Source organism: Heterocephalus glaber, unplaced genomic scaffold, assembly GCF_053883595.1.
Source record: "Heterocephalus glaber isolate CG9 unplaced genomic scaffold, H.glaber_assembly_v1.0 deba00001744, whole genome shotgun sequence".
Classification (NCBI taxonomy): Eukaryota; Metazoa; Chordata; class Mammalia; order Rodentia; family Bathyergidae; genus Heterocephalus; species Heterocephalus glaber.
The window spans coordinates 4,236,428-4,247,852 of NW_028258450.1; the positions used below are offsets into that span (position 1 = coordinate 4,236,428).

Consider the following 11,425-nt stretch of genomic DNA (forward strand, 5'->3'; position numbering starts at 1 on the left):
TGATAAGTTTTTAATTATGTTTTCAATTTTATTGGTTGATATTGGGTTGTTTAGAATTTTTAGGTCTTCTTCATTCAACTTTGATAATTCATATATATCTAGGAATCTGTCCATTTCTTCTGTGCTGTCCATCTTATTGGTGTATAGGTTCTGGAAGTAGGTATTGATGATCCTCTGGATTTCTGCTGGGTCTGTTGTAATTTCACCCTTTTCATTCCTAATTGCATGGATTTGAGCCTTTTCTTTCCTTTTTCTGATAAGGTTGGATAAAGGTTTGTCAATTTTGTTGATTCTTTCAAAGAACCAACTCTTGGCTTCATTGATTTTTTGTATTGTTCTCTTAGTCTCCATTGCATTGATTTCTCCTCTGATCTTTATAATTTCCTCCCTTGTATGAGCTTTGGGGTTGTCCTGCTCTTCTTTTTCTAGAAGCTTGAGGTGCAGCATCAGATTGATTAATTTGGCTCATTCTGGTTTTCTAATATGCGATTTCCCTGCTATGAATGCCCCTCGTAAGTCTGCTTTCATTGTGTCCTGTAGATTCCAATATTTTGTATTGTCATTGTCATTTAATTGAAGGAACTGTCTGATTTCTTCTTTAATTTCCTCTGTGACCCATTGGTTATTCAGAAGTGTGTTGTTCACTTTCCAAGTGTCTATGAAATTTTTCAAGTTTCTTTTGCTTTGGAACTCCAATTTCATCGCAACTATGGTGTGATAATATACAGGGGATAACTTCAATTCCTTTGCACTTACTTAAAAATGTTCTATGTGTGAGGATGTGGTCTACTTTGGAGAATGACCCACGTGAAGCTGAGAAGAATGTGTATTCTTGGGCTGGAGATTTAGCCCGGTGGTTTTGCCACCTGCTGCACAAGCGTAAGGACCCAAGTTGGATCCCTGGTACCAAAAAAAAAAAAAAAAAAAAAGAATGTGTATTCTGATTTTGTGGTGTGGAAGACTCTGTAAACATCTGTTAAGTTCATTTGTTCAAGAGTTTGAGTTCTAGTATTTCATTACTTATTTTTTGTCTAGTTGATATATCTATTTGTGACAGTTGGGTGTTGAGGTCCCCCACTACTATTGTATTAGTGCATATAAGACTTTTCATGTCCGTTAGTATTTGTTTTATATAGTTGGGTGCACTAGTGTTTGGTGCATAGATATTTAGGATTGTCAATGCTTCCTCTTGGATTGTTCCCTTTACAAGGATATAGTGTCCTTCTTCATCTCTCTTAATCAGTGTTGGTTTGAAATCTACTTGATCTGCAAGGAGGATAGCTACTCCTGCTTTTTTTGGTTCCTGTTGCATGGAGAATTGTTTTCCACCCTTTAACTTTCAGTCTATGAGTTTCCTTTTGAATTAAGTGTGTTTCTTGTATGCAGCATATTGTTGCATTGGCTTCTTGACCCATTCTGCCAGTCTATTGCTTTTGATTGGTGAATTGAAACCATTAATGTTGATGGTTATAACTGAAACGTATTGACTTGTCATTGCCATGACTTTTTCTTTTTGTTGGGTTCTCCCCCTTTACATTTAATTTCTTGTCATGCCAGATGGGTTCATTCTGCTTTGCTTCCTGGGGTTGTGATCCTCAATGTCTGTTCCTAGGATATTGTGTAAAATTCTTTAGAGTGCTGGTTTGGTATTCACGAAGTTCCTAAGGTGCTCTTTGTCATGAAAATATCTTGTTTCTCCATCAATTTTGAAAGATAGTTTTTCAGGGTACATCAATCTAGGTTGGAGGCTGTTTTCTTTTAGGGCTTGGAATATGTCACTCCAAGCTCTTCTTGCATTGATGGTTTGTGTTGAGAAGTCTGCTGTGATTCTGATGGGCTTTCCTTTGTATGTGATTTGTTTCTTTTCTCTAACTGCTTGTAGAACTTTGTTCTTCTGTTGAGTTTGTGGAATCTTAACAATTATATGCCTATGTGTAGATTTTTTTTTGGTCAAGGCTATTTGGAGTCTTATATGCCTCACTTATCTGTATGTCAAGTTCTTTTCCCCTGCTTGGGAAGTTTTCTGCTATTACTTCTGTGAAATTTTTTTTAATGTCATCTGCACTCTCTCCTGTTTCTTCATTGACTCCATTCAGTCTTATGTTATTCTTCTTTGCATCATCTAGCAGCTGCTGGATTGATTTCTCATGTTCTCTTACAATTATGAAACAATTTTTCTTTCCCTGGTCATTAATTGTAATCTTATCTTCTATATCTGAAATTCTGTCCTCACATTGGCTCATTCTGCTGTGTAGACTTTCAATGGAGTTTTTCATGTCCTGGAAATCTATTTGCATCTGTTTTATGGATTCCATTTGTTTCCTATGTTGGGATTCCATCATGTTCCTCAGCTCCTCTCTAGATTTATTAATCATGTCTTGCACTAGGAGCACAATTTTGAGAAATTATTTCTGATTTCATTTTTTCCAGGTCCCTTTTTGTTGCCAGTTCAGTGGGTCCAGGTGGTTGAGTATCAGAGTGTTCCATCTCATTTCCCTTTGGGGTTTCTGTAGGTGATCTGGAAGTCTGGTTTTGAGACTTATTTATGTGTTTTCTCATTTTGACTGGGGGGGGCAGCAGGGGTGCTCTTGGCGTCCACGCGGCTCACCTCCTCTGAGCTGGGAGAGGTGGGCCAGGGGCCAGGAGCCATCATCAGGATGGTTGCCCAAAAGCCCCTTCCTCTGGGCTGGGAGCAGCTGGACATTTGGCAGCCTGGAAGACCCTTCCTCTGGACCAGGAGCAGTGGGACGCTGGCTCAGAAGCTCCTACCTCTGGGCCGGGAGTGGCAGGACAGACGGCAGCCCAAAAGCCCTTTCCTCTTGGCTGGGAGTGGCTTGAGAGATGGTAGCCGGGCAGCCCCTTCCTCTGGACCAGGAGCCATGGGACAGTGGCTCAGAAGCCCCTACCTCTGGGCAGAAATTCTTTAAATGCTGGGAACTTGATTAGCTCCAGTACAGTGGTCTGACGGTCCGGTGTCCTCTGCGTCTTTGTAGTGTGGAACCAGGTGGCTGTACAGAGAAGAGGTCAAAGGAGCCTGCGGTGGGGGGGGGCATCCAGTGGATTGCTTCCAGGGCACAGGCTGATTCGGTGTTTTCAGCATGACTCAATATAAATATATTTATAGAAATACAATACCCTGAGGTGCATATTTGTAATCCGGACCCTCTGAAGGCTGAGGAGGGGATCCTTGTCTCAAAACAGAGAAGTGAAAAGGGCTGGCAATGTTGCCCAACAAGAAGGCCTGGAATTTAATTTGTACATGATAGATCTTGATTCTTACTTTCTTCCCCATTACCTGTGTGCCTTCACCCCCTCCACCCTTCCCTATTTACATAGATTTCATTTCCATTTTTTGGTCTTTTCTCATAATTTTAACACTTGCTTCCAGGAATGAATTTGGATGTATTGCTTCCCTTTCAATTTCCTTGATGAGTTTAAAGAGAGTAGCATTAGTTCTTCTTTAAATGTCTTGTAAAATTCAGCAGTGAAGCCATCAGGGCCTGGGCTTTTCTTTGTTGGTAAATAGTTTATTACATTTTCTATTTTGCTCATTGTAATTGAGGTGTTTAGAATTTCTATATCTTCTTCATTTAACTTTGGCAATTAGTATGTATCTAGGAATCTGTCCATTTTTTCTGTGTTTTCCATTTCATTGGAGTAGAGGTTCTCGAAGTATGTATTGATGATCCTCTGGATTTCTGTTGGATCTGTTGTGACTTCACCTTTTTCATTCTTAATTGTATGTATTTGTGCCTTTTCTTTCCTTTTTTTGATAAGGTTGGCTAAAGGTTTATCGATTTTATTTATTCTTTCAAAAAACCAACTCTGATTCATTGATTTTTTTGTATTATTCTTTTAGTCTCCATTGCATTGATTTCTGCCCTGATCTTTATAATTTCCTCTCTTGTATGAGCTTTGTATTCATTATGCTTTTCTTTTTGTAGGAGCTTAAGGATCTGCATTAGGTTATTTATCTGAGTTTTCTCTGTTTTCCTAATATGGGTATTCACTGCTATGAATTTCCTGCATAGAACTGCTTTCATTGTGTCCCATAGATTCCTGTGTGCTGTACTGACATTTTCATTTATTTATAGAAACTGTTTAATTTCTTCTTTAATTACTTCTGTGACCCATTAGTTGTTCAAGAGGGACTTATTCAGTTTCCATGTGTTTGTTGGGGTTTTGCGGTTTCTTATGTTATTGATCTCCAATTTTATTGCACTATTTTCTGATAATATACAGGGTGTAACTTCTTTTCTTTTACATTTACTTAGACATGTCCTATGGGTTTTCATGTGGTCTATTCTGGAGAATGACCCGTGTGCAGCTGAAAAGAATGTGTATTCTGATTTTGTGGGGTGGAACACTCTGTAAACATCTATTAAGTCCATTTGTTCAATAGCTTGGTTCAGTTCTAGAATTTCCTTGTTAACTTTTTGTCTAGATGATCTGTGTATTTGTGATAGTGTGGTATTGAGTTCCCCCACTACAACTATGTTTGTGTTTATTTGGTTTTTCATGTCTATTAATATTTGTTTTGTATAGTTGGGGGCATTCGTATTTGGTGCATATATATTTAGGATTGTCATCTCTTCCTCTTGGATTGCTCCCTTCACAAGGATGTAGTGACCATCATTACCTCTCTTAATTAGCTTTGGTTTGAAATCTACTTTTCTGCAAATAAGATTGCTACCCATGCTTTCTTCTGGGTTCCTGTGGAGTGGAGAACTGTTTTCCATCCTTTTACTTTCAGTCTATGAGTTTCTTTTTGAGTTATGTGTGTTTCTTGTATACAGCATATTGTTTCATTTTCCTTTTTAATCCATTCTGCCAGTCTATTCTTTTTGATTGGTGAATTGAGGCCATTAACATTGAGGGGTATAATTCATAGATATTGATTTATACTTGTCATGATGTTTTACTTTTGTTGGCTCTTTTATTTCTTATTTTTTCCCCCTTTTCCTTTAATGTCTTTCCTTGCCTGATGGCTTCCCTCTGTTGGGCCTCATGGAGTTGTGGCTCTCATTGCTTTTTTCTAGGATATTGTTTAGAATTGCTTGTAGTGCTGGTTTGGTGTTCATGAAATTTCTCAGGTGTTTTTTGTCATGGAAGTGCCTAATTTCCCCATCTATTTTGCAAGATAATTTTGCAGTATACAACAGTCTAGGTTGGAAGTTATTTTCTTTTAGGGCTTGAAATACTTCACTCCAGGCTCTCTTTGATTTGAGAGTTTGTGTTGAGAAGTCTGCTGTGATTCTGATGGGCTTTCCTTTGTAGGTGATGTGGTTCTTTTCTCTAACTGCTTGTAGGATTTTGTTTTTCTGTTGAGTTTCTGGGATCTTGACTATTATATGTCTAGATGTATATTTTTTTTGACCATGGCTAGTTGGAGTTCTATATGCTTCACTTATCTGTATGTTCAATTCTCTACCTCTGTCTGGGAAGTTTTCCACTATTACTTCTGTGAACAGTTTTTTAATGTCAGTTGTGCTTTCTCCTGTTTTTTCATGGACTCCCATCAGTCTTATGTTATTCTTCTTTGCATCATCTAGCAGTTGTTGGATTTATTTCTCCTGGTCCCTTACTATTTTTAAGAAATCTCTATTTTCATGTTCTCTAACCATGATTCTGTCTCCCATATCTGATATTCTATCTTCAGATTCCCTTAATCTGCTGTGTATACTTTCAATGGAGTTTTTGATCTCCTGAATATCTGTTTGAATCTGTTTCATGGATTCTATTTCTTTCTTATTTTGGGTGATCATGGTTTCCATTTCTTTCTTATGCTGGGTCTTCATGGCTTCCAGCATGTTTCTGAGCTCATCTGCTTTTTATCTGTTTCTGTTCTAGATCCTCTAATCATGTCTTTCACTCTGCTCACCATCTCTGTAGATATCTGGGAGATTATTTCTGCTTTGAATTTTTCTAGAGCCTCATTCATCTGTTTTGTTACTTCCTGTGCTATCAGTTCAGTGTATCCAGGTAGTTGGTTATTGGACTTTTCCATCTCATTTCCCCCAGGATTTACCCTTGGTGGGGTGGAAGCCTGAGTTTGTGCCTTGCTTAAATGCCTTCTCATTTTCGTTTTTGGTACTGTCCTTGGTTTAATTCCTGGGTTGATAGTTTGAAATTCCTTATTGTAGGTATACTTGTTGCTTGTAATTAGAACCCTTATGGAATGATTGCTTCTCAGAGGTGTCTTCCAGATATAGCTGGCCTTTAAGTTTTGAGTCTCTGATGACTCTAAGGCTATCTCATTTTCCTTATACTAGGGAGGTTCATTGACTAGATCAATAATAACACCTTAGCCCATGTGATACAATCAGCAACACCATTGCATCAAGTACATCTTCAAAAATGACATTTTGTGGTAGTTATTAATCTATCACATTTAGCTGTGTGAATTAAATCAAAATTGAGGACCAACCCAACATATAGTGAATAAACTCTTCAATATAACAACTTTACCCTTTTGGATGGGGAGTTAGAAGGGGTTGGGGAGGGAAGGACAGATGGGAAGAAGGATAGGGGAAGTTTAGCAGTGTGGCCAGAGGACACAGGTGAGAAGGAAAAAGAGAATAATAGGAAAATAAAGAAGTACTCCAAATGAGGACCAAAACAGGGACAAAAAGTGAAGATGAACAATGTGGGAGAGCAAGAGAGTGAGGGTAAGAGAGAGAGAGAAAGGAAAGCAAAAAGAAAGAAGAAAAGAAAAAAAGAGAGAAAAACAAATATTTACAAAGAGTAGGAAAATAATTAAAGATAAGAGGAGCAAATGAAAATAAAAGAGAAAAAAACCAAACTAATAATACTAATTTTGGGAATAAAAAAAACAATGAAGATGAAGTGCCACTTTCAGGGTGTCTCTGCTGTCACAATAGACAATGTGGGTAGCAGTGTGCAGATATAAGTCAATGAGTCTCAGCAAGGTAGTCACAGACCCATGATATTCAGGCAGATTTCTGGCTGCAAGTCCCAAGTTGAACTCCCTGTCCTCCTGCAGGGTTGAACTCTGCAGAGGTGTATTGCAGGTTCCAGCTACCCTTCCCTTGAAGATAGTCCCGTTCCTGATGGGAGGTGAAGATGACTCCAGCTTACCCAGTACAGTGTTCTGGTGGTCCAGTGTCCTCTGCTTCTTTGTAGTGTGGAACCAGGTGGCTGTACAGAGAAGAGGCCAGAGGAGCGGGGGTGGGGTGTCCAGTGGATTACTGCCGGGGCGTGGGCTGATTCGCTGTGTTCCAAGCATCTTGAGACCTCAGTAGGGAGTCTGCAGAACTGCCTGTCTGCAGCAGGCTGATTCCGAGTGCTCTGCGTGACTCGCGACCTTGGTAGGGCATCTGCAGACCTGCCTGCCTGCAGCGGGCTTGTAGAGTTTTTTAATCAAGGTTAGTTGGAGTCCTATATGCCTCACTTATCTGTATGTTAAGTTGTTTTCACCTGTTTGGGAAATTATCTGCCATCACTTCTGTGAACAGTTTTTTTTTTATGTCATCTGCACTCTCTCCTCTTTCTTCAGTGACTCCAATCATTCTTATGTTATTCTTCTTTGCATTGTTTAGCAACTGTTGGATTGATTCTCGTGTTTCCTTATAATTTTAAAGCAATTTGTCTTTTCTTGGTCACTAATTGCAATCTTATCATCTATATCTGAAACTCTGTCCTCACATTGGTTCATTCTGCTGTGTAGACTTTCAGTAGAATTTTAATCTCCTGGAAATCTGTTTACATCTGTTTTATGGATTCCATTTGTTTCCTATGTTGGGATTCCATCATGTTCCTCATATCCTCTATTTTTTTTTAATCTGTGTACTCTCTAGTTTTATTAATCATGTCTTGGGCTATGAGCACAATCTTTGCTGTTATCTGAGAAATTATTTCTGATTTCATTTTTCCCAGATCCTCTTTTGTTGCCAGTTCAGGGAGTCCAGGTGGTTGAGTATCAGACTCTTCCATCTCGTTTCCCTTTGTGGTTGCTGTAGGTGATCTGGAAGTCTGTTTTTGAGGCTTGTTTATGTGTCTCCTCATTTCCAAAGTGGTGGTGGGGTGCTTCTGGTGCACACGTGGCTCACCTTCTCTGCCCTGGAAGAGTGGAATGGTGGCGGGGTAGCCTCCTCCTTGGTGCTGGGACTAGCTCACTTTCTCTGCCCTTGGAGCATGGAATGGCCACTGGGGAGACTCCTCTTGGGCCTCTTTTTCCTTTTCTTATAATGTTTCCTTTCCCCTTCTCTTTCCACTTCTCCTACCCCTTTGTACCTTTTCTTTCTATTTCTAATTATCAGTTATTCATTTTAATCTTTTTAATCCTTATTTACACTTTCAGTTTCTCACTCCAGAGAAACTATTTGGTATTTACACACATGCCCTATTTATTTCACTAAAGAGGATGGCCTCAATATGCATACATTTAGCCATAAATGACTCCAATTCGTCATTCTTTATGGCTGAGTAGTACTTCATTTTATTAAAAAAGCACATTTATTTATTTATCCAGAGGCGAAACTGGTTTTAAGGTGAAGTCATAGTAATTGTGGTAGTCAGGATTGCATCACTGCAACAAACTACCTGAAACAGACACCTTCAAAGAGAAAAAGCTGTGTGTGATTCAGGGGCCTAGATGTTAGTCAGTGGCAAAGGAGAAAGGGAGAGAGGGAGAGAGAGAGAAAGAGAGAGAGAGGGAGAAAGAGAAAGAGAGAGAGAATTGTCAATATCCTCTGGAGGTGCATACTCCCAGTGTCCTAATCTCTTTCTGAATGTTCCACACTTAAAAATTTCACCACCTCTCAGTACCACCAAGGCTCATAAACAAGCTTTCAACCAAGCTTTAAGGGATACTTCGATAGCATTTCAACAGTCATTTTTGGTTTAGCCAATTATTTTTATGTGTCTATTTTTATTCTAGAGGGTAGTGCCTGGCACAGAATAGGAATTCTATGACTTCTTCTAGTAGCTGATAACTGAGCAGAGGAATTAATAACAGAAAATATATCCATTAATAATTTGGCTTAATGTAGAGCAATCAACATGTGATAGTGATTCATCAGCTAACTAGTTTAAACATTGAAGTTAACAGTAGAGTGGTAACTCTCTTAATTCTGACCACAAGATCTAATCAACTTTGTTCAAAACTTGATGCCATTGGATCATTAGGGCTTCTATATTCAGAGACCACAAGAAACCTAGAATGTGGAAGGATCTGTCCAGTCTCTGACTTTATAATTAGTAGTACTGGACACAACTTTTCAAACAGTGTCTTCATAACCAAGATAAATGGGTTGAACTGTCTACACTCAAGTATTGACATGTGGAAGTTGAAGTCTGCAGGACCTCATTTGGACAGAAGGTGTTTATAGAAGCAATTAGACTTAAATGATGCTAAAATGTTGGGTCATAGCCTAATATGAATGGTGTTTTTAAAAGAGGAAATTAGAGCACAGATACAGAGGAGAGACAGTGTGAAGACATGGAACAAGATGGCAAACTGCAAGCCAAGGAGAGAGACCTACAACATGTTCTTTCCCAGGACCCTCATAAGAGCCCAGCAATCCCAACATCACAAGCTAAGAAATTGTGTGAATTATTTCTATTCCTGAAATCACCACCTAGTCTGTATTACCTAGTTATGACAGCCCCCGAGTACAAATACAAAAGTTTTAGAAAGATTTCTGAAGAGTCAAGTAGAAATGTAAAAAATAAATTTACATCTACAGGACATGCAGTCTTAAGAATTATTCATACTCAGAAATTGAGATGCCTGAACAGAAACACTGCACATTGCAGTGATAATCTATTACATTAACCCACATGACAGATGCTGTTGACTTTGTATGAGCCAGCAGAAACAGAAATAGTGAGAAGGAAGAGATTCTGAAGGTATCAAAAGGTAGATCCAGTGTTGTGGATGATGGAGTCTATACAGGATGGGCTGAGAGAGAATGGGAGGTAAACAAGTTGCTTCTGGGCAGGTAGAAGTATAAATACAGACACCCAGGCACAGAAAGGCTCTCCATGGCCATTGGCTCTCAACTGGTCCTTCAGCTATGTCAGCTACTTCCTGCACGTCAGGTGGATGCTAGGACTTGGTAAAAGAGATGTGCTGAAGTCTTAGGCCCCATCATTAGATCTGATCTAAGTCTCTGTGTTCTGCTTTACAGGAGTCGCTGGGGACTGGAAGAATCACTTCACTGTAGCCCAAGCTGAAGCATTTGATGAAATATATCAGAAGAAGATGGCAGGCTTTCCTCCAAAGCTGTTTCCATGGGAATAATGTTGAAAATTTCTAGATGTTCTATGGATACTGATATCTGTTTTCCTGACCTTGTACTTCTGCATGCCTAGTAGATCATAGCATGAAACATTATTTCATTGTGAAGTTTTGAATGATCAAATCTTTACATTTTTGATTGCCTACTTGTTACAAATTACCTGCTTACCAGTATTCATTGCATAGTACTACACTTTAGAAATTCTTCACAATATTCACGTATTATATATACTGCACTACAATAAAATATAAAAATTACATCAAATTTATATAGAAGATAAAAAAATCTACAAGCAGGTAAGGCTGTTTATTTTCTTACTTTGTAATGTGTCACCCTAAATAATAAGTAAATTATATAAATGTCAGATAGTGCAATGTGTTGATCAATTTTCCTTTTTCTTCACTACTTTGTATTTGGTCTTTATTCATGCTGTTACATGCAGAATAACTCAGAATTGTATTGCGATGTTGGACAGGATTTAGTTCCAACTCTTCTGTGAATGAATATGAGCTCATGCCTCGCTGATTCTTTAAGAGTAGGAAAAATTTATTGAGAGAATGAAAGCTTCTGTCTAAGAGTGACAGAATGGGGACCAGAAAGTGGGTTGCCACTCACCCCACTTTTCAAGGATGTTTTTTACAGCAAAGAAATGTGGTAAGGCAGGTAGAAAGTGGGACAAAACTGTACGGCCCCATGTAAATTTACAAGGTGGGCATGAGGTGGGGTAAAACCATGACCAACCAATAAGATTACAAGTACAGTCACCCAGGTAAAGTTGATTAAATAGAGGTCAAATGGGGGAGCAAATCATGTAGCAAGTGTACAAGGATTTTCATTAAGGGTGGGTCAGGGATATTTCCCAGAAAGGCTGGGTTAAGACCTTGGCTCCCCACCCAGGTGAGTGATTCCCATTTAGAGTATCAATCACTGCTGTTTATCCTACATGGGCGTGGTAGTTCCTCTCCTTTTACAGTGCTGGCCTTCAGTGAATGTGTCTTTACTGTCCTCCATGTTGGCTCCTTGACTGTCCTCCATGTTGCCTCATCATGGGCTAGTTCTCTCTAACTGTCTACAAAATATCTAATTAACTTACCTCCTATCTATAATATTCCCCACTCTGAAGAAGTATCCCTAACTGCTGTGAGGGGGTAAAGGGTGAAGAC

The 11,425-nt window shown here is 39.0% G+C and overlaps 1 protein-coding gene across 2 annotated transcripts in view; it reads left to right on the forward strand.

The window, feature by feature from the left end:
- Positions 1 to 10,626, forward strand: part of Sult2a1 (sulfotransferase family 2A member 1) — a 50,581-nt gene extending 39,955 nt beyond the window's left edge. For both annotated transcript variants that reach the window (XM_004867037.2, XM_087200699.1), the window contains one exon: positions 10,152 to 10,626. In XM_004867037.2, the coding sequence (XP_004867094.1) occupies positions 10,152 to 10,264 (113 nt within the window). In that variant the 3' untranslated portion in view covers positions 10,265 to 10,626. The remainder of the gene's footprint in view (positions 1 to 10,151) is intronic.
- Positions 10,627 to 11,425: the final 799 nt, after the last annotated feature.